General features: G+C 46.2%; 1 protein-coding gene across 4 annotated transcripts; it reads right to left on the bottom strand.

The window, feature by feature from the left end:
* Positions 1-4,348: 4,348 nt before the first annotated feature.
* CHMP7 (charged multivesicular body protein 7) lies at positions 4,349-22,793 on the bottom strand. 4 transcript variants are annotated; one of them, XM_019032694.4, is made up of 11 exons: positions 22,285-22,793; positions 19,122-19,858; positions 16,734-16,905; positions 10,710-10,895; positions 9,555-9,688; positions 8,066-8,114; positions 7,698-7,817; positions 7,318-7,416; positions 7,022-7,082; positions 6,030-6,209; positions 4,349-5,815 (listed from the first exon to the last, which is right to left on the bottom strand). In XM_019032694.4, the coding sequence occupies exons 2-11, from the start codon at positions 19,418-19,420 to the stop codon at positions 5,754-5,756; spliced, it is 1,362 nt and encodes a 453-aa protein (XP_018888239.1). In that variant the 5' UTR covers positions 19,421-19,858; positions 22,285-22,793; the 3' UTR covers positions 4,349-5,753. The 4 variants fall into 4 exon arrangements, with proteins under 4 accessions (XP_018888239.1, XP_055204909.1, XP_063565206.1 ...); XM_055348934.2 differs by having other exon boundaries at positions 22,317-22,662; XM_063709136.1 differs by having other exon boundaries at positions 4,349-6,209; positions 22,285-22,487.
* Positions 22,794-23,426: the final 633 nt, after the last annotated feature.

The raw sequence follows: 23,426 nt of genomic DNA, 5'->3' as shown, positions 1-23,426 counted from the left end.
GGCCTCCCAAAGTGCTGGGGTTACAGGCGTGAGCCACCACACCCGGCCTAGAGTTGCTTTTTAATTTATACATACACACACGTGCAGACATGCACAAAATATGCTGGCATTTTGACTGGGTTTTCATTGACCGTATAGATAAATTTTGGAAGAATGGATGGACATCTTTAACTTTTTTTTTCTCTATAATATTTTATAGTTTTCAGTGTAGGCAGTGGTTTTTAACTAGGGGTGATTTTGCTCCCATCCTCCCCGTCCCCCAGGGCAGTATCTGGAGTCATTTTTGGCTGTTATGCTAGGGGATGGACAGTGCTAATGGAGTCTTGTGCATAGAGGCAGGGATGCTTCTGAACATCCCAAAATGTACAATTCCCATAACAAATAATTATAGGCTCAAAATATCAGTAGCACCAAGGTTGAGAAGCCATGGTAAAGGGTATTAAACTTTTTTCTCAGAATTCAATATATTAGGGGCTAGCATAGATCATTTCTTTTAAATTTTTATAATTTTGCTAGTATATAGAACTATACTAAATAGTCAATATTTAATACTGAACTGTACTACTCAATATTTAAAATATTGAGCTTGTATCCAGTGACCATGCTAAAATAAATTTTCCATTCAAGTAGTTTCTCTATAGGTTCCTTGGATTACCACATACACAATTGTATCACCTGTGAATAAAGACAGCTTTACTTCTTTTGTGAACCAACTCCTTCAGGAAGTGCTATGCAGCCAGTAGCCAGCTCTTTTCTGTACAGTTGAAGGGCCTGCTGCAAAATACAATGAAAACGTTACCTACAGGGTGCAGACCAGCAAAACAACAACAAAACAATCTTAATACTTTCTTTGGTTTCCCTAAAAATGGGGAGATTCTGAGGCACAGCCCTACCCAGTATCTCCTGGGAGGCAATTTCCTTTTTTTTTTTTGAGACGGGATCTCACTCTATTGCCCAGGCAGGTATGCAGTGGTGCGATGTGAGCTCACTGCAACTTCCACCTCTCGGGTTCAGCGATTCTCGTTGCTCATCCTCCCAAGTAGCTGGGACTACAGGTGCCCACCACCACGCCTGGCTAATTTTTGTATTTTTAGTAGAGATGGAGTTTCACCACATTGGCCAGGCTACTCTGGAACTCCTGACCTCGAGTGATCTGCCCGTTTCTGCCTCCCAAAATGCTGGGTTTACAGGCATGAGCCACCGCACCCAGCCTGTAATTTCCAATCTGTAGAGGTCTGTGAAACTGCACAGATGTCAGCCAAAGGAAGCTGGTCTGCCAACTGAAAGCACTGACATGGGGTCAGGGCACATGCCCACCACAGAAAGTACTTCTGGAGTTATCTTTTGAGAGTGTTTTTTTTCTTCTTCCATTTTTAGAGATCGGGTCTCACTATGTTGCCCAGGCTGGTCTTGAACTCCTAGGCTCAAGTGATCCATCCATCTTGGTCTCCCGAAGTGCTGGGATTACAGGTGTGAGCCACTGCACCTGGTCATGAGAATGTGTTTCTGAGAGTGTGGTTAGGAGTAGCCCGGTGCAGGAGTGGAAACGGGTGATCTCTTTCTTCCACCTTATTAAGGGTCACAGCCAACACCCTTATAATAAAAGACAGGTTAACAAGAGAAAATCATAACAAATTTATTAACATGCATGAAGCAGGGAAGCCATATAAAAAATATGAACATACACAGAAAGGCCCAATGGTTGGCACTTAAATACTCTCTTCACTAGGGAAAGGGAGCTGGGGGGCTGTAAATGAATGGACCCAAATACCTGACAGTGGTTTGCAAATGGTTCTCTTTGGATGCTGAATGGGACTGAAGGACAAACAATAGCTTGTGGACAAGTCATGGAAGGTGAGGGGTGGTACTGCACTGTGAACTAAGGTTGTCTTATTATGCAGATACAGTCTCCCAGGTTATCTCTTGGAACTTCCCTCAGAAGAAAAGACGAAAAGTCGGTCTGGGTATGGTATCCTGGCTGTAGCTTCTTTTTCAGTCTTTTCTTGGGTGATTAATCATTCCTGGTTATTTAATGAGATTCATAGGGAGGGGGTTTAAGATGGCTGCATTTATTTTAGAAGTGTTCTTAATCAGGTAAGGGAACTTCCAGAGAAAGAGGTCCTCCTGGTGCTTTAGAAAAGAAAGGGTTGAAAAGAAAAGAAAAAGGTCAGAGAGACAGCATGCTCCTGGTGCTTTAGAAAAGGGTCAAAAAAAGAAAAGAAAAGAAAAGAAAAGAAAGGGTCACAGACACACGATGGCGGGGGAAAGCCAGAGAGAACCCTTGAAGCTGCTGCTTTAGTTCAGCTCGTCAAGTGCCACATTTTGGGCATTATTTTCTGAGCCCCAACACTTGTGTAACAAAGAATTCCAAGCTGGAAGTCAACAAACTAAATTCCCCTGTGAGCTCTGTGGCCTCAGCAAGCTGCCTAAGATTTGGGTCCTCTCCTGTAAAACAGACGTTTCCCCTACCCTTCTCGTGGCTCCTTCTGGCTCTCATGTTCCGGAGTCTATAACCCTGCATTGCTTCTGTGCAGACAGAGAAAACAAGCCACACTTTCCCCAAACAGTAGCCACAACTACGTAAAAATGAGAAGACATGAAGACAGTTCAAAAGAAAGGAAGGTCACCAGGCTCACCCACAAGCCTCAGAGCAGGGCTTCGTTTTGATTCTTTGGGACTCAGCAGCTCTCAGTGATCTCATCTTCACAGCTCCAGCTCTTCCCTCCTCTTTTCTGATGGCCTAGATTATATTTTCAGCAGATTGAGCCAGATCCTCATGACCACTTCCCGGAGGTCTGCTCAGCCTTCGGCTGTCACTTCAGGCAGGCAGTGAGAACCGCAGTGTAACCCTTTCGTCTCTCTCACAACAGCATGTCTGACTGCAAAGCCCACCCCGGTCCCAGGACTCTGGTTACACAACCCTTTTAGGCAGGCCCAGGAGATTCCCAGGTAGCACCCTTCCCCTCACCTCCAAATACCCACTTACCCTTCTAACCACACCTCCTCTCTGCATACCATCACCGTTCCCATACTAGCAGTGATGGGGGACTCTCCAGCCACCCTCCCAGGCACGGCATCATCTCTTCACTTTGCGGTGTGGTGGTGCCGCTCTGACACCTGTCATGAGGCAGCAAGGATTCAAGAGAAGGGAGAAGTTGGCCAGGTGCAGTGGCTCACACCTGTAATCCCAGCACTCTGAGAGGCTAAGGTGGGAGGGTCTCTTGAGACCAGGAGTTTGAGACCTCATCTCTACTAAAATAAAGAAAATTAGCCAGGTGTGGTGGCACATCTATAGTACCAGCTCCTCGGGAGGCTGAGGTGTGAAGAATTGCTTGATCCCAGGTCGAGGCTGCAGTGACCCATGATCTCACACTGCACTCCAGCCTGGGTGACAGAGCAAGATCCTGTCTCAAAAAAAAAAAAAAAAAAAAAAAAAACACTAAAAAAGAAAACTCTCAAGAGGAGTGAATCCCTCCATGGCGCTGACTCCTGAGGCCACTCAGCCCTGATTGTCCAGCTATGGAAATTCCATGCTGGCAGCTGTAGCCGCCACCACCAGAGTCCTGTAGATTACCCCTTCTTGTTCCCTGCTCCAAGCAGATTCGACAGCTCCTTTTAATTTCCTGTAGCACAGCAAAGAGTAAGTCTGGATCATTTAACAAGGATTCTTCAGTGGCTCAGGACAGTGAAAGAAAAAGTAACCTTAAATCAGATTAACAAGGTTCACCAGGTCCAGGCCACTTCCTTCCAGCAGAAGGAATGGAAGAGCGGTTGCCCTCTCTTCCGCAGGGCCTGTGAGCTCCAGTCCCTCGCCCTTCTCATCAGGTCCTTTAGATTCTCCCAGGGCTTTCTGAGCCGCTGCTGTCACCACCTTTTCCTGGCCAGTTCACCTCTGACTTACCTGGAGCTTCAGACCTAGTGCTGCGGCCAATTGTTTAGCCTATTCCTAATGCTGCCCTCAGCCTCAAAGCCCATCTCCCTCACAGGGCGTGGCAAACACCATCCCTGGAGGAGGGGCTGAGAAATACCAGTGCCAGACTAAAATATGATACAATCACATGGGCAGAAGAAATTAGGCCACTTACAGAGCCCAGGCAATGGAAAACAGTAGCAATGGCACACTGCTAAAACCAGGGAGGCCATTCAAAGAATGAGTCCTCCCCAGGAGAGCTCAGTGAGAGCGGCCACTTGGATGGAGCAGCAGCTGCCGCAGCTTAAAGCTCACACGATCAGGCTCTCCATATTCTCCTGTGGCCTTAAGAGAAAGAACCAAAGTGTGCAGAAGCTGGAAGCATGGGGACACACCAAGGAACAAGACGCTTGATAAAACCTAAAGAGGAGACGGGACAAGTGTTCGGTTTTTCTTTTAATTATTTACCAGATAAAAAAGAAAAAAATAGTGATTGTTTCTCTTCACCCCCAACATTTCCGTTTACCAAGGTCGAGTTGGAGAGAAATTCATTGAACAATGATTTGTGCTCCTGGCCTGGAGCAAATTCTTCTCCTCTGCTCTACGCCACCTCAGGCAGCAGGGACAGGGCAAAGGGCTCCAGGCAGAAATCCTGGTGGCTGGGCAGCAGAGTGGCAGTGTGGCGATTGTTTCTTCTCGCCATTGCCAGAGCATTCAGACCCTTTCCCGTCTGTCCCCCTACCCCAAGCCCCCCAGTCCCTCAAAGGAGGCAGGGAGTGGGGACTGCAGGAAGCAGGACAGGTGCACGGGTGGCCTGGGCAGCTCCCCACAGATCTGGCAGAGGGGACAACCCCTGCTTCTATTGCACATCCTGGCTCAGCCCCCCTGCCCCGAGCAGTAGGCCACAAAGTGAAACACTTTCCAAATTCAGAGAGCCCGGTGCTGTGTGCCAGGCTCAAGGAGGGGAGGTGTGTTGTTGTGTGGCTTGTTCTGGAAGATAGATATGTATTTCTAAGTTACTCCATGATGGGGCCAAGGCAACAATTTTGCTTCTTTAGAAAAGCATAAGGGGTCTGGACATCTCAGGGTCCTGTAGTGACTGGGCCTCTTCCCAGGCGAGTGCAGAAGCCTCGGAAGAAGCCTTTCCCCCACCGGCGGACCTCCTGCTCCATCAGATGAAGAGGCAGCGCCCACCGGCCACACCAGCCCCTCCGGACTGTCACGACTCTGGGCCACTAGGGGCGACCTCTTTCTCTGAACACCTGGAGAATTCTGTCAAATGACCCTGGAGAAAAACCTTTTATACTACATGTTTCTCCATAAAATGGCAGCTAAGTCCCCTCAAATAAAACCTTGAAGTATTTCATTCTCATTCTTACCAGTGAAATCAAGTGGGACAGGAATAAGCTATTTAACTGACATTAGCGACAGGATAAACCCCTCTAAAAAACCGCAGGGGGAAGTGGGAACTGATTCAGATTTGGCAAAGCTGCAAATCTTTCCCCTTCATGGGCTGGAACGAAGCTGGTGGGTGAAGACAAACCTAAGTGTGCCAATGGCAAGAACTGCAGGCTATGAAATGACAGGTCAGACACAGGACTGTATAAATCGTGGCACTATAAAGATGAGAAGGCAGGTCCATGATACAGCTGGGAGCAAGCCTTTGGAGCATCGCTTCCAGAAATTCTATCTGTCCTGTAGTAAGTAGTAGCATCCAGATAAAATCAGTGGTTCTCCTTTCTCCTCTTCCAAACACATTCTGAGAGTTTCTTGTTTAAATAACTATGTACACACCCAGCAAGCCTGGTCTCTCTTTCACATGAGGGTCCTTCACTTGAGGGTCCTACAATGGCTTTAGAGTCGGTTCCAATTGCCTTTTCGGAGATTTACTGCTTGGGACCAAACCTGCAAGGCAAAGAAATGACTGAACACTATAACAGGAAAATCTTGAAGATGAAGGCATTCCAGTGATTAAGAGACTGAGTCTTAATATAAACAACCCTCAACTCCCTACAGGGCTCTGGTACTCTGGCAAATGGAGTAATTGGGCTTGGGCCCATCAACTCTGTCAGCCAGAAGGCCACATGCCCTCCAGAGGCCTTGGAAAACAGCTCCATACCTCCCTCTGATAAGGACAGTTTCTCAAGTTCAGCTTCAAGTTCAGCATCTGAGATCCTAGGGTTAGGCACACTGTTGGTAAAATGCCTATTGCGGGGGTTGTCAGGCAGATCCAAAGGTTCTTTGGTGGTATCCTGAAGGAGGATGTCCAATTCCTTCTCCAGTTCTTCACTGTCAAAATCTGGAAAGAAAAGACAACATAAAGATGCATAAACTCCAGGGAGAAATGCATTAATGAGTACAGGACTGAGGTTACCAAAACCCGCTTAGCTTTACAAAAGATGCCAGGCCTCCTTGCAGATTAAAAAAAAATCCCAGAAGTCAGGAGGGTAGCTTCAAGCAGAGATGTTTCTTCCACACTCCAAGCTAAGTCACCAAGGAGGTGTATTCTGTTAACACCATGGACCTGACCCTGATTCCCACTGCCCTTGAAGGAGGATCCTCCAGTCAGAAGCCTTGTGAATGAGGAATGCCACAGCACAGATGGGTCATGAGCACAGCTGTCGAGGAGGAAATGGCAATTCCCTGACTGCTCCCGCAGATGAGCCCCAGGGAGGGCAGGCTAGGAGATGCCTGCCTGCACCCGGAAAAGCAAATCTACTGTCAAACTCATCACAGCACAGGGGAGCGAAGTCTTCCAGGATGAAAGGAAGAAACACTCACCTTGGGCCGGGTGTGGTGGCTCACACCTGTAACCCCAGCACTTTGGGAGGCCGAGGCGGGTGGATCATGAGGTCAGGAGTTCCAGACCAGCCTGACCAACAGGTGAAACCCCATCTCTACTAAAAATACAAAAATTAGCCAGGCGTGGTGGCGGGCGCCTATAATCCCAGCTACTCAGGAGGCTGAGGCAGGAGAATCACTTGAACCCAGGAGGCGGAGGTTGCAGCGAGCCGAGAATGCGTCACTGCACTCCAGCTTAGGTGACAGAGTGAGACTCCATCTAAAAAAAAAAAATGAATAAAAATAAAAATAACCACCTTGTCCACTCACCTAAGCCATTTGTTACCCCACCAGCCAGAGTCTGAGAAACTTCATCCTGGGTGTCACAGAGCTGTAAGAGACAAGTGCAAAGCCTTGAGCTGGGCATGGTGGCTCTGAGCATCTCAGTCTTTGGTGGAAAATATCTAGGGTTACAAAGCAATCCTGCCCCAAGTGAGAATCAAGGAAAGCTTCCTCAAGTTCACAAGGTCACAAGTCAAGTTTCGTTAAAGAGGATGTGCAATGAAGTCAAATCTGTCCTCTGTCACCTCCTTCTCTGTGTGTCCCTCCCTGGCCCCTTTCTGTACCTCTTGGATCTGATCCACGAGGCTCTCTGCCTTCTCCACTGTGACATCCTTCATGGAGAGTTTGAGTGCTCCTACCCCAGCCTGGTAGGCGTTAAAAACCTAAAGACAAAGCAAAGCTATCAGTGCAAATGACAGACATTTGGCAAAACACATACAATATTGTTTCAACTCCAAAAGGCAGCTTTGGGGTTTTTTTTTGGCACCCAAGCTCAATTTACCCTATACCCACCGAGGCCAAACCTCCTGACTGGAAAGGCAAAGGCAACCCCAGCCACATCCCGAAAGAACCCAGGGATCCTCCAAACAGCCAAGCCGAAGCTGCAAGTGACCAACACACACGGAGAGACCAGCCAAGTGCTGGAGTAGAGGGGAGTGACTACCATCTGATCTGTCTGGGAGGCATAGATCCGGTCCAGGATGCCTTGAACAGTGTCCAGCTTGGCATGCAAGGCCTCGATGCGCTTCTCTGTCCGTTGCTTGGCCTTGAGAGACCTCAGTGCCTAGAGGCATGGAGACTTAGGTCAGTGCTGAACTGGGCGAGCCAAAGGGCAAGAGGAAGACAGCCCTTCCCAGACGCTAAGGATGTCCCAGCTTTCTTCCCTCCCGTCTGTAAAATAAGCTGTGGTGCCTGGGCCCCCTGCAGACTCTACCCCCCTCAAAACCCCAGCAAGCTGCTCTCTGAACTGCTGGGCATTGCTCCAGGCCTGCCTGGGGCACTGCTATGGGTCTGGAGGAGACAAGAACTCACCAGCTGCTTCTTTCCTGCTCGGCATGCCCGGCGGGCTTCTTCTTTACACCTGGAAACAAAGGGACAGATAAGATTACTGTGCCACAGGATGGGAGTGGCAGGGTCCCAAAGGGTCCCTGAGAGCAGCACTCAGTTAAGGTGGTTTTAAATCTGAAGACTAAACCCAATACCCAGTGGCAAGAAAACTGATGCTGACGGCAAAAACTCTTGTGGCAAGTCTGTTGACAGTCTGTTGTGGCAGGCTCAAGCAGGCTGACTAAGGATAAGCTTTTTCAACCCACAGGGACAGAACATGCAAACAGGGCACATTATACACATCTTCCTGTTTTGGGGAGACAGGGAAGGAACTGTTAACACCAACAATGACCTTGGACATATCCTCTGCCTCCCAACAAGGCTAGACTTTCCCACCTGGAAGACAGACTTCAATGTCTGTGTTCTCCTGCCAGAGGGTGTGTCTTTATTAGGGATTCCTTGTACAGTCATTCAGGGGGAAGGGCAGGGGAAGAGCCCCTCAGAAAGACCTCTGCAAAGGCAGGGACCTGTCTTGTCCACGGCTGTATCCCCAGTCCCTAAGACAATGCCTGGCTCAATAAATATTAGTTGAATGGACACTGGCAAGGAAGCATAAACATAACATTCACAGTCATGGTCTGTGGGGGAAGCATTAAGACTCACGTTTTCAGCTGGGCACAGTGGCTCACCCCAGTAATCCCAGCACTTTGGGAGGCTGAGGTGGGGGGCTTGTTTGCGCCGAGGAGTGTGAGACCAGCCTGGCAACATGGTGAGACCCCATCTCAACAAAAAATTAAAAAATTAGCCAGGCATGGTGGTGCACACTTGTGGTCCCAGCTACTCAGGAGGCTAGGGCGGGAAGATTGCTTGAGCTCAGGAGTTAGACTGCAGTGAGCTAAGATCATGTCACTGCTCTCCAGCCTAGGGGACAGTGCAAGACCCTGTCTCAATTGAGGAAAAAAAAAAAAAAAAAAAAAGGCCGGGCACGGTGGCTCACGCCTGTAATCCCAGCACTTTGGGAGGCCGAGGCGGGCGGATCACGAGGTCAGGAGATTCAGACCATCCTGGCTAACACAGTGAAACCCCATCTCTACTAGAAATATAAAAAATTCGCCAGGCGTGGTGGTGGGTGCCTGTAGTACCAGCTACTCGGGAGGCTGGCGCAGGAAAATGGCGAGAACCCAGGAGGCGGAGCTTGCAGTGAGCTGAGATCGCACCACTGCACTCCAGCCCGGGTGACAGAGCGAGACTCCGTCTCAAAAAAAAAAAAAAAAAGAGGCCTCATTTTTTTTTCTCTTTTGTGATATTCTGTGCTTTCCATGATTTCTGCATTGAGCAGTGAGTACTTTTGTAATTAGCTAAAAAAAAAACAAAAAAACCACCTATTTTTTAAAAGCCCACATATACTAACATTTTGCTGGCTCTGGGGGCCAGCGACAGTGGGGAGGAGGCTCAGTTCAGGGTTAAAAGTTACCTCTCTGCTTCCTGGGATAAGGACTCCACTTTGCGCGAGAGAAGCTGTTCACTCTGCATCAGCTGGTACACCCCAACATCTACGTCATTGACTGGAGAGACCTTGGCATGTGGCCCTCGGGCAAACTTCACAATCTGAGGGACAGGGAGAAATTACTACTGCTGCTACCACAAAGGCTGAGAAATTCCCAACCAGGAGTGCTGGTGGTGGGCATATGAGAACAGCAGGCCCCCCTTATCCATGGGGGATATGTTCCAGTGAATGGAATCCCCTGTGGAGGTCTGAACCCTCAGAGAATACTGAACCCTATACATATAGCTATGTAAACATTTCTCCTTCTTCACAATTTTTCCTATAGAAGATTCATTCTTACTGTAGATCCTAGCAAACTCAGCAAATGATATTTGGTCTTCCTTATTTGGTCCAGAACCTTTGCCTTTTCACTTAAAGGAAGCACTTGACAGCTTCTCTTTGGTAAATCTGGACTGCCAGCACCACTGCTCTTGTGCTTTGGGGCCATTATTAAGTATAATAGGCCAGGCACGGTGGTTTACACCTGTAATCCTAGCACTTTGGGAGGCCGAGGCAGGCAGATCACTTGAGGTCAGGAGTTCAAGACAGCCTGGCTAACTGGTGAAACCCCTTCTCTACTAAAAATACAAAAATTAGCCAGGGGCCGTGGCGCATGCCTGTAATTCCAGCTACTCGGGAGGCTGAGGCAGAAGAATCGCTTGAACCCGGGAGGCGGAGGCTGCAGTGAGCTCAGATTGCGCCATTGCTGGGCGACAGAGCAAGACTCCATCTCAAAAAAAAAAAAGTACAATAAGGGTGGCTTGAACACAACCACTGCAATGCCGTGACAGTCAATCTGATCACTGAGACGACTTCTAAGTGACTCAGGCGGGGAGATGCTGGACAAAGCAGGGATGCGCATACAGGCGGGATACTACGAGGTCCCATCACACTACTCAGAACAGTGCACAACTGAAATCTATGGAACTGTTAATGTTTGGAATTTTCCACTTATTATTTTTGGACCGTGGTTGACGGCAGGTTACTGAACTCTGGAAAGCAAAATCTGAGATAAGGGCTCACTACTGTATGTACTTAATCAATCACTGCTGAGTCAGTGAATGAACAGATGAGCCTCCATACCTTCTCCCCGTTCTGCTCGAGGACTGTGACCCTCTTCTCCTTCTGCAGCTGCAGCAACACCAAGTAGAAGGTCCTCTCATCTGGGCAGGAGTTAGCACAGAGGGTGCTGAGCTCTGACAGGGCCACCACGGGGTGGGAGGAGAGGGGCGAGTTCTGATACAGACGATACACCTCCTCAGCCTTTTCCTGTGGGAAAGGCAACATTGGCTGACAGGCCCTGGCCACTGCCATGGGATGCAGGGACCCTGACCCTGAGTTTCAAAACCATGATCACACAAGGCAAGCACCCGGGAATCCCAACCCCATCCTCCCCAAAGTAGCGGCTTTTCAAAAAGGAGGAAGGATCTGTGTTTTTAAGCCTTGGAGGAAAGTTTGGTGACTCCACACGAAATGAGGCACATGAGATGCTGGGAGCCAGCTCTGCGCTGCATGCCCATCGGGGATTTTACACTCCTGCCTCTCCCTGGCCTGTGGTTTCCCAAGGGAAGACTGAGGAGGTGAGGTGAGGTAGAACAGCTGTGAACAAGAGCTGAGGCCTGATTTCCAGCCTAGCCTGGGTGACCTTGGGCCAGTCACAGCCTCACTAGTCCTCAGTATCACTCTCTGAAGAGGGTGGATGAAATGATATCTAATTCCCTTCCAATTGTAGTCTCTCCATTTTCCTGCCAATTGGCTATACTGCAAACACAAACATTATTGAGTCTGTAAAAAGCCTTAAGGGAAAAGGGCCAGGCGTGGCAGCTCATGCCTGTAATCCCAGCACTCTGGGAGGCTGATCACCTGAGGTCAGGATCACCTGAGGTCAGGAGTTCGAGACCAGCCTGGCCAACATGGCAAAACCCTGTCTTTACTAAAAACACACAAAAAAATTAGCTGGATGTGATGGCGGGCACCTGTAATCCCAGCTACTTGGGAGGTTGAGGCAGGAGAATCACTTGAACCTGGGAGGCGGAGGTTGCAGTGAGCCGAGATCGCACCACTGCACTCCAGCCTGGGCGACAAGAGCAAAACTCTGTCTCAAACAGAACAAAACAAAACAAAAAACAAAGAAAAGCACATAATAAACAGATGGGATAAGATTAGTGACAAGACTAAGAAATATAAGTTCCAAGAAATAATGTCACCATTTCACTCATACATGGAAATTACTACCAGAAACAAGAAAGACTGAGGTGTCCATGGGATGCTATGAAAATATAGGGAAGGACTGCCTGGGGATTCAGGATTTCTTGAAAAAAAAAAAAAAAAGTTGAGCAGAATTCTGAAGAGTGAGCAAGTTCCTAGGTGAAGAGGTGAAACGGGTATCTTGGGAAGAGAGAGGAACATGAGCATAGAAGGGTGGGTCAATGCGGCACGTGTACAAATGTAGAGGGGAAAGGAGAGAGAGGAGAAGCACTCCTATATTATAGAAAGTGTAATATCTTATGATGATCCTTTATTCTGTAGATGGTGGGTGGTCACTGAAGGAAAGTGACATGGCTAGATTAACAGAAAGCTAACTGCCAATTGGGAGAGGATGGATTGTAGAGTTAAGATTAGAGGCAAGGAGACCGTTTACACAAGAGATTATGTGGGTCTGAACAATAGACTATTTGAATAATAAACATAGAAAGAGGAGTGGTGGAGACAAACAAAATTCAGAAGATAACACTGGTAACTGGATATAGGGTTGGAGGAAAAAGTCTAGTGGAAAGTCACTATGGATTGAGTGACTGGTGGATGTGATGCTATTATTAGGAAAAAATTCAGGAGGAAAAGCCTAGTTTAAAGTAAAGACAAAATATCCCATCTTGGTTATGATGTTTTAAGATGTCTGAGAGAGGCCAGGCACGGTGGCTCACGCCTCTAATCCCAGCACTTTGTGAGGCCGAGGTGGGTGGATCACCTGAGATCAGGAGTTTGAGACCAGCCTGGCCAACAGGGTGAAACCCCATCTCCACTAAAAAAAATACAAAAAATTAGCTGGCCATGGTGGCAGCGCCTGTGATCCCAGCTACTTGAGAGGCTGAGGCAGGAGAATCGCTTGAACCCAGGAGGCGGAGGTTGCAGTGAGCCAACATTGTGCCACTGCACTACAGCCTGGGCAACAGAGCGAGACTCTGTCTATAAATAAATAAATAAATAAGATGTCTGAGCGACATCCAAGAATATGTATACAACATATAAGTGGATATACAAATCTGAAACTCAAAGGAGACGGCAGGACAGCGATACAATGTTGAAAGTCCTCAGCATATCCACAGCAAAGATCCCAAGGACATTCAGGGAGGAAAGTAATAAGCTGAAGGAAGACCACTGTTTAGGAAGTGAAGGAAGCCACAAAAGAGAGACAGAAGGACTACTTTGGGGGAACCAAGGAGAACTTGCAGCGTCATGTAAACAAATTCAAGGAAATTGGACATTTCAAGAAGTGACTCGTCAACAGTGTCAAAGGGTAGAAGAGAGCCTAATAAGACACAGACATCGAGTTTTCATTGATCTGACTGCCCTACCAGGTATGCAACCACTGCAGTAACCGCACAGTAACCACACACAAATAAATTAATGTTACACGACATCAAGAAAAGATACTGAGACAACTGGCTATCCATTTGGAAGAAAATAGAGCTTTTCCCCACCACATACACAAAAATAAGTATTGAAGGAAATGTAAACGGAAAAAATTAAAGTACAAAGTAATAAATTAAGCTTGAGTCAGAAGATGCCTTCCTAAACAAGACCTGAAATTCAGTAGCCATACAGAAAAGTCTGAGAGATCTGACTACAGAAATATGAAATCTTCTATACGGTAAAAGACATCATAAATAAAAATTAAGCAAGCAACAGACTGAGAAACAATATTTACATCCTTAATACTAAATACATTATATATATCTATAATACATAAAGAATACAGATTAACATAAAAGATAACACAATAAGGCCAGGCGCGGTGGCTCACACCTGTAATCCCAGCACTTTGGGAGGCCAAGGCGGGTGGATCACGAGGTCAGGAGATCGAGACCATCCTGGCTAACATGGTGAAACCCCATCTCTACTAAAAAAATACAAAAAATTAGCCGGGCGTGGTGGCGGCACCTGTAGTCCCAACTGCTCGGAAGGCTGAAGCAGGAGAATGGCGTGAACCCGAGAGGCGGAGCTTGCAGTGAGCGGAGATCATGCCACTGCACTCCAGCCTGGGTGACAAACTCCATCTCAAAAAAAAAAAAAAAAAAAAAAAAAGATAACACAATACAAAACAGGAAAGGATATAAACAGACAATTCACAGAAGGGGATATGTAAATGGCTAGTACATAGGTGAAAAAAATGCTCAATTCCCAAACAGGACGTATCATATTTTTTTCCCAATAAGCTGGCAAGATTTAAAAGACTGATGTCAACCAGTGCTGACAAGGATGTGGGGAGACTGGACTCCCTAATACAGTCTTGATGAAAGTGCAACTTATTACAAACTTTTGAAAAGTAGTTTGGCAATTTTTGTTAAAATTGAAAAGGCACATATGCATTTCCGAAAAATCAATTCCATAAAAATAAAGGGAGAAGTACATAGATCTCTGCACAAGTGGCATTTTTTTGTAATGGAAAAATGGAGAGAGAAATTGGAATGACTGAAATGTCTATCTGCGGAGCACCTGTTGCATAAATTGTGGCATATCGATAGATTATCATGCAGGCATCAAAAAGAATCGAGTAAATCCATACTGTGTAGGGCCTGGAAAGAGGCGCCTGATATAATGCAATGGAAAGAAAACAAAGCAGGGTGCACACCAATTCCATTTCTAGAAAAAAATGGAGTGATGTGTACACGTGTCTGTGCGTGTGTATTCACTCACTCAACAGGTATTTATTGACTGTCTACCAGGTATCAGGCACTGCTCCCAGGGTCCCAGGGCCCATGGTGCTGTTCCCTTCTAGTAGGAAAGACAGACAAGAAACAAGTGAATAAGATTTTCAGGAAGAACTAGAGTTGACAAAGCCATTAAGGAAACATAAATCTGTAAACATACACACTCACGCACTCTCACACAAATGGGAAGAGAGTACCCAAAGAGAGAAAAGTTGGATGAACAGGAAGAAAACTTTCATTTCTTTGTATTTTTTTTTAAATAACAAAATAATGGACAATTTTTGCTTTTTTGTATTTTTCAGTACCATCCAAAAGTAAAAAGTTACTGGCTGTTTCTCTGTCTGGACTTGGGAAAAAAAATTTACCTCAAGAGCAGGCTTTCTTTGTTTGCCAGTACAAACCTCATCTGTGGGGATCCATGGGTTTACCTCTCCTCTGCCCCAGGCTGCAGGACAATGTGAGATGAGAGAAAGACCGCAGAGAGGACCTGAGCTTGGCCCAGAACCACCCAAACCATCCCGCAGTCTTTGCGGGGACCCTGACTGAGCCCTGGAGACCAGGCCACTGGGCAGGGGAATAACTGCATGGGTGCGGGGAAGGGGTGCAGATGGAGCGAGGGGCTGCCCTGAAGAAAATGTGGGCTGCTTAGTCAACAATCCTGGGAGACAGGGAGAGATTGGCAGATTTTGGAGACCTCTTCCTCAATCTGAGGCAGAGTGGGCTGGAGTCTCTCAAGGTGAGGAAAAATGGGTGCTTCTCTCGGGGTGAGGCGTGGGGATTCTGGGCTGGCTCCAGCTGTGTGAAGCCTCTAGGGCTATGCAAGGGCCCTGAGGTCAGGCTTGGTCTGTGAATTTCAAAAATAACTATTCTCTGCAGTGTCCTTTAGTCACCAGGTGCTCAGTCAACACACACACACACACACACACACACACACACACACACACACAGGCCCCTATCACCTCATCCACAGCAGTCTGGGTGGAGGGGGTGGTTGAAGCAGGTCTGCACCAGATGACAGAGTGAATGGGAGGTAGGAAATGGTGACACAAAGGTCGGTTGAGAAGGAAACAGCAGTCACTAGGCAGGGCCCAGCTACCATAAAAGAGACAATCGGTGTTCGGAAAAGCATTGAGTGGGTTTGGGTTTACAGGCTGAGAGTGAGACAGAACATACCAGGCAAGAGGCCAGCCGATGGGACAAAGGGACAAGAGGGGCAGGGTAGACGCAGAGCAGACGAGAGGCAGAGGAAGGACACTACACTCTGAGCACAGGAGGAGGTGGGCTCTGAGGAGGTCAGGCTTGGGGTAAGAGGGCAGAAAACTGTAGGCCGACTCAGGAATCCTGAGTCTACTTTCTCAGTGAAGTGCCCGCAGCGAGCAAAGAGGACACAGGATGGAATGAGTGTGTGAGGGGACAGAGAGAAAGAAAAATAAGGCTGTGGTGTGGCTCCGAGGGCCTCCCACAGCTGGGGACCATGAAGGGGACCGCAGTCTGATGACACGTGATTTTCTCCAGCAGGGGTGGTAAACCCCATGTGGCTGATCGAGGGCTACGGATTTGCTGGGAGTCTCCTGGTGTGGACCAAAGGAGATGCAAAGGAGCTGAGGAAGGGAGTGGAGCAATGAGCCATGCGATCAAGGCTGTGGGAAAGGCAGGCCGGGAGGAGGCTGACTGACCAGGAGGCTAGGACGGGACCATGGCCCCAGTGGCCTCTTTGAGGGAGAAGAGCATGTGCAGCAGAAGGCAGGCCATCAGAAAGCTGGAAGGGGAAAGGGCACGGTCACAAAGTAGGAAAGTGGAGCTGAGTGGGCCAGTTTAGAGGTGGCAATGCTGAAAGCCACAAGGTCCTCAGGAATCCTGAGAAACTCTTGTCAGTAAACTACAGAAGGCAAAGCATTTCCTAAACTGCTGCTTAACATTAATCCCTACAGATACTAGAAAATAATCCACTGTTACTGAAAATTCCGAGACAAAGGCTAACCCCTTGAAATGTACAAGTCCCACTAATGAATATATATACAAAGCGCAAGTACAAGGGAGAGCAGATAAACTCAGTTATCAACTCAGTTGCCATGTAAAAAAAGAGACAGTCTTTTTTCAAGAACGCACACAAGGGATGTGGAGGATGCTGTGATCACACCAGGTGACACCCAGACACCCCCTTCTGAGTACCCACCTTCAACAGCTCCACAGCGACAAGGACCTCCTCAGCTGGAACCTTATTATCTCCCAGCATGTTAGAAAGAGTCCACTTGAGAGGCTTCAGCAGGAAGACCCCAACCCCCCAGGAGATCCAGCTGCTGTCTACACTGGCCATGAAGTCTGACTCCCGCTGCAGCTCCCCTCGACTGCAGGGAAGAAAAAGAAGGGCGTGTAGTAGCACTTAATGCAATGTCCCATTCCAGTCTCCAGCTCCCCCTTTACCCTAAAAGAGGAATTTTATCATTATCATCATGATCATTTGTTAAGCACCTACGCTGTGCCAATGACACGCAGCATTGTTTATACTCCAGCTCTAAGCGTCACAACACTTCTGCATGGGAGGCGGTATTATGAGCATTTTAACGAATGAGAAAACTGAGGGACTCAGAAGGTAAGCAGAGAGGCCAAATCTACACCATGATAGGTCTGGAACCAAAAGGCAAGTGCTCCACTAAGACAACAGAAACACAGGCGGCTTCTGGGCCTTCGGTGAGATCTCCTTTTACAATTGGTGCTCAAAACAATAAAATGAAAATAAATCACTGTCGAGTGCAAGACATAAGAAAGAAAACAAAGATGTACAGAGAAGGACTTCTTGCTCTTCCAAGGCAAGGGTGAGGATACGATGTAACTATTTGGTGGTGCTGGTAACAGTAACAGCAGCTCAATTTATTAAATGCTTGCCGCGGGCCAGTCACTATGCTGAAGGCTATATAAGGAGTATCTCTTCATATCCTCACAATAAACCTAGGTACAATTATCATCACCATTTTAGAATTCGTCAAACTGATTGCTAAAGACAGCATAAAATTTGTGCAGGGCCACATAATTTAGCAAATGACAGAGCCAGGATTCAGGCCTAGGCCAGCCGGCCCTCAAGCAAAAGCTGTTAACTATTAGGTTGGTGCAAAAGTAATTGTGATTTTTGACATTGCTTTTAATACTAATACTATGCCACGTCGCCTCCGTGGAGAAGTATCACCCTCAGAAATTCTTCAGGACCCAGGCAAGCACCGTGAAGCTTCAGTGGAGCACCAGCAGTCAGGAGAAGAGACTTTAATACCACCATACAGGTATTAAAGTGTCTGAATTGGAAGTGGAAGATGATCCACTTCCAATACAGTAAGGAGGCCCATTCTGGTCCCATCCCTCACTGACTTCTTCAACTACTGTTTCTCCTGTTCCCTGCTTCAGGCATGAACGAAAACGGTTTCCACTGTATGCAATCTCAGAAAGCCTTGTTGGCCAGGTGCAGTGGCTCAACGCCTGTAATCCTAACACTTTGGGAGGCTGAGGTGGGAGGATCCCTTGAGTCCAGGAGTTCAAGACCATCCTGGGCAATATCAATGTCCAGTCCAATGGGAAGGTACTGGGAACAAAAGTAGAGAAGGGAGATCTCTTAATCAGAAAGAGCAGCAAACTAAAAAAAAAAAAAACCAACCAAACAAAAAACATCAGAGTTGACTTTCTCCTTCCCTCACTGAGACAGGTATCACGCTAGGCTGGTCTCAGAATGATAAGTACACTGAAGTGCAAATGACTTATCCAAAGACCAGGGATCCAGTCCCGGTATCACCTTTAACTAGCTGTGTAACTCTGAGTAAGTCACTTGATCTCTCTGAAACTCAGTTTCCTCTTCTGTCTGCTGAGGATAATTCTATCACCGCACCACAAGACCGCTGAGTGGGTCAAATGGTGCATGCAAAGTATCTGCATGCTGGGAAGTACTGTACATGTATTAGTTATCAATGTTACCCTCAGATACCGCCAAAACACTGCACCTGTCGCATACCTATCTCCTACAGACCTTTTAAGGGCACCCAGATACTCAGCAAAGCCCTCATTCTCCTTCACGTCCTCTCTGCTCCAAAAAGCCTGTGCCAAGGACAAGCCAGACGAATGAGCTGTGCCAGGGGTTGTTGGCAACATGCCTACAGGCCTCTTCCCCACCAATGCCCGCTTTTTAGCTCTGACCTTCCCTAGGTTAATGAATCCTATCTCTTAGACCTTCTGCTCCACGGGCCATTCAAATTTGGAGGCCCTTAAGAAACAACAACATAACGGGGTCCCAGTCCAGGCAAATTACTGTCACCTCTGTTAGGCTGGCTTCTCTGGAACTCATCTAATCGGACTATCCCCGCCCCCCAATCTTCCCCCAGATCCCCTCTTCCTCTCCCTCCAGGCCTCCCTAGCCCAGCCTCCTTATTTTCCTTCTTCGCCTTCTGAACACACACTGGATGCCTTCTCTGGGCCAGACACTGGGCTGGGCGCTGTGCGCTGTGCAGAGAACAGGACCAGGGCCCGGCCCTCCGAGAGCTGCCCCCGCCCGCCCTCGCGGCCCTGGCCCCAGCCCGCCCCTCACCGCAGCAGGTCCTGCAGCACCGTGGCCAGCCCCAGCGGGACGCTCCCCTTGCGCTGAAAGGCCTCCTGCAAGTCCCGCAGACGCAGGCGCACCACCCCCTGGCGGCGGCTGTGGCTCAGCACCAACGGCGCCCAGAAGCCCATCTTGCTGTCCCAGTCGGTGCTGTTCACCTCGCGACTCCTCTTGAAAGCGGAGAACAGGAAGGACATGCGCTCCTCGTCCTCCTCCCACTCGGGGGGCAGAAGGCCCGCCGGGTCTCCCCCGGCTGGGGCCTCGGCCTCCCGCTCCGGGGACCACATCGGAACCCCAGCCCCGGCAAGGCTCCGAACACAAGCCTGGCCCTCGTCCGCTTCCGCCCTCGTTCCCTCCCGGCTTCCGTTCCTTGACCACCTCCTTCTCGTTCACACGTCACCGCCGCCCTGAGCGTGAAATAAGTTCCATAAGTCTTCAAGGCGCATGCGTTGCGCTGCGCTCCGTCAGCCAGGAGGCAGGATGATGAAGTTCTTTTCAGAGAGACACCGAGCGCTTGCGCCGACCCCTCCTCCCACGGTCTTTGTGCGGAAAGAAAGGCTTGCGCCTGCGCGGCAGGTGGCTGCACCTTACGTCCCCTTCAAGATTCTGGCTCGGCAAAGCGTTGTACAGCGGCTTCTGACCTGTGGCTTCAGAAAATGGAACTGGGGAATAGCCGCAGAGGGGCGCCAGTGGTGCCCGGACCACCCGGATGGATCCGTGAATCTCTGTATAGAGGGAAATTTATATCAATGAATGCACAAACCAGAAAAGAAGAAAGATCTAAAATAACCAAAGATTCCACCTTGGGAATCTATAAGAAGAACAAATTAAGATCAAATTAAACAGAAGAGAAAAAATAATAAAAAGAGCAGAAATCAATGAAATTGAAAACAAACTCAAAAGATTATCAACAAAACCTAAAGCTGATTTTTTGAAAAGGTCAATGAAATTGATTAACCTGTAGCCTGGCTAACAAAGAGAAAAAACAAATACTCAATATCAGAAATGAAATAAGGGACATTACTGCAGATCCCATGGGCATGAAAATGATAATAAAGGAATACTATGAATAACTATATGTCCACAAATTTGATAACCTAGACGAAATGGACACATTTCTTGAAAGCACACTCTGCCAAAACACACAAGAGGAAACAGACCACTTGAATATGTTTATATCTAATTAATTGAATCAATAATTAACAACATCCACACAGAAAGCATTAGGCCCAGATGGTTTCATTTGATAAGTTCTACCAAATATTTAAGAAAAAAGTTGTACCAGTTCTGTGCCATCTCTTTTATAAGATAGAAACAAAAGGAATACTTCCCAACTGATCCTATGAGGCAAGGATTACCCTAACGCCAAAACCACACAAAGACATTACAAGAAAGAAAAAACACAAAACAATATATCTTGTGAATATAGATGCAAAAATCATCAATAGAACGTTAGCAAATTGAAACCCACAATGTATCAAAAGAATTGTACACCAGGATAAAGTGGAATTTATTACAGCTAGGCAAGGCTCGTTCAATGTTCAAAAATCAATTAATATAATCCACCAATAGACTAAAGAAAAATCATATGATCATATTGCTAGATGCAGAAAAAGCATTTGACAAAATCCAACACCAGCTCATGATAAAAAGTCTCGGCACTCTAGGAATAGAGGGACACATCCTCCACTTGATAAAGAACATAAACAGGAACCTTACAGCCAACATAAGAATTAAGGGTGAAAACCTAGATCGTTTTCCACTGGAGTCAGGAATAACACAAGAATGTCTGCTCACACCATTCCTAGTCAACAGTGTACGGGAAATCCTAGCTAACACAGTTAGCCAAGAAAAAGAAATAAAAGTTGTACAGACTGAAGAGGAAGAAATAAAATGGTCTGTCTTTATAGAAGACATAATTATCCATGCAGAAAATTATGAAAGAATTGCCAAATCGATGTCCTGGAACTAAGAGGCAATGAGAACAAGATTGCAGATACAAAGTTAATATATAAAAGTCAATTCCCATATACCTGTAATGATCAAGTGGAATATGAAATTAAAAATGCAATACCATTTACATTAGCACCCCCCTATAAAACTTAGGTATAAATCTAACACAATATGTACAAATTCTACATAAGGAAAACTACAAAATTCTGATGAAACAAATCCATGAAGGACTAAATAAATACAGAGGCATTTTATATTCATGGACAGGAAAACTAAATATTATCAAGATATCAATTCTTCCCAAATTGATCTGTAGATCCAGTGAAATCCCAGTGAAAATCATGGCTAGTTATTTTGTGGATATCAACAAACTAATTCTAAAGTTTATGTGGAAAGGCAAAAGACCCAGAAGAGCCAACACAATATTGAACAAATAAGTCAGAGGACGGATACAACCCAACTTCAAGAATTACTATAAATCAACAGTAATCAAGATAGTGTGGTATTGGTTAAAGAATAAACAACTAGATAAATGGAACAGAATAGGAATCCCAGAAATAGGCACATGTAAATACAGTCAACTGACCTTTCAAAAAAGAAAGGCAATACAGTGGTTCAAAGAGCCTTTTCAACAATGAGCACTGGAACAACTGTATACCTACATGCAAAAACAAAAACAAATCCAGGTACAGATCTTACACCATTCACAAAAGCCAGCTCAAATGGATCATGGACTTAAATGTAAAAACATAAAACAATAAAACTCCTAGAAGACAAAACATCTAGATGACCTTGGGCATCATGATTACTTTTTAGATACAACACAAAAAGCATAATCCATGAAAGAAATAATTGATAAATTAGACGTAATTATTATTATTATTATTATTATTATTATTATTATTATTTGCTTTCTGAAAGACACTGTGAAGAGAATGTGAAGATAAGCCACAGACTGGTAGAAACTATTTGCAAAAGACATCTCTGATAAAGGACTGTTATCCAAAACACACGAAGAACTCTTAAGACTCAAAAAAAAAAGAAAAAGAATAACCCAGTTAAGACATGGATAAAAGATCTGAGCAGACCTCTCACCAAAGAAGATATACCAACAGCAAATAAGTATATGATAATATGCCCAACATCATATGTCATTGGGGAACAGCAAATTAGACAAGAATAGCATACTACTACACACCTATTAGAATGGTGAAAATCCAAAATACTGACCACACCAAATGCTGGTGAGGATGCAGAGCAACAGGAACTCTCATTCATTGCTGGTGGAAATGCAAACCGGTACAGCTACCGTAAGGTTGGCCAAGAGAAAGGACGAGTATACTCAAAGTCAGGCAAGCAAGTTTATTGACCTGCCGGCCTGCTGCATAACAGTCAGAGGAGGCAGCCCAGGCTGTTTAAGGTGAGGGACTTATATAGGGCTTTGAGGGCCTAGGGGCTTTCTGAGGTTAGTCTACATCCTGCAGTTGTTTGTCACTTCTTGCCCCACCTGACTTAGAGTACCAGGATGTGGTTTGGCCTGGCGGTGGATACAGCTGTACTTAAGTTCCGGTAACTTGGAGTAGGGGCAGCATCTCAGAAGAAATAAGCTGCAGGGCATTTAGGGGAGGGGGCTTGCTGCGTTCTTCTGGGGACAGGTTGTCTCTAAGAGCTACTTTGGAAGACAGTTTGGTTGTTTTTCACAAAATTAAACATTCTCTTCCCATGCAAGTTTACTTATAGTTTCACTTTGAAACAAAGTATAACAGTTCTTTCCCAAAACAAACCTCCTTACTGCCTGTGGACTAGACTGCCTAGACTGCCACAAGATTAGAAGTTATGGTAATTTTACTAAATCAAGATGTAGCTATTTTCATTAAACCAGTATCAATGTCTTATTTATTAATGGTTACACAAGCAGGGATCGTTCTGTCTTGTGCTGGGTTTATAGCCTGTGCCAAATTTTGACACCTTATAGTATTTGGCAGGGTTAAGTATGAAATTGCTTGATTAATAAATGCAAATAAAAATGTATGCTGGCAATTCCTAAGACATTTCTAATATTACTTTACCAATAGTTTTAAAGATAGCTTATTTATTAAAGATTTTACTTAAGTCACATAACTTGAAAAAGCATTTGACTAGTCTTTCCTTTTTCTAATAAAGTATTTGATGTAAATGCTTTTATTTTTTAAGACAATTAATTAGAGCTCTTTGATATATTTTCAGGAGTGCAACATTGTATACATAACGCATAAATACATAGATGTATTAGGCATGCTGATAGAAGAAGTGCATCTTACAGATTCATAAAAACCTTTTTTCTTTATCTTAGACTTTCAG

This window comes from Gorilla gorilla, chromosome 7, assembly GCF_029281585.2.
Source record: "Gorilla gorilla gorilla isolate KB3781 chromosome 7, NHGRI_mGorGor1-v2.1_pri, whole genome shotgun sequence".
NCBI classification, from domain to species: domain Eukaryota; kingdom Metazoa; phylum Chordata; class Mammalia; order Primates; family Hominidae; genus Gorilla; species Gorilla gorilla.
This window is presented reverse-complemented; position numbering and strand designations above follow the sequence as displayed.

Bases quoted from the DNA above. Each gene is read 5' to 3' on its own strand.
- CHMP7 (XM_063709136.1), bottom strand. From the start codon at position 19,420: ATGTGGTCCCCGGAGCGGGAGGCCGAGGCCCCAGCCGGGGGAGACCCG. The intron at 9,689-10,709 runs GTATGGAGGCTC...CCTGTCCCTCAG, and splicing joins TCGAGCAGAACGGGGAGAAG to ATTGTGAAGTTTGCCCGAGG. The intron at 7,417-7,697 runs GTAGTCACTCCC...CTTTGTCTTTAG, and splicing joins CCTCCCAGACAGATCAGATG to GTTTTTAACGCCTACCAGGC.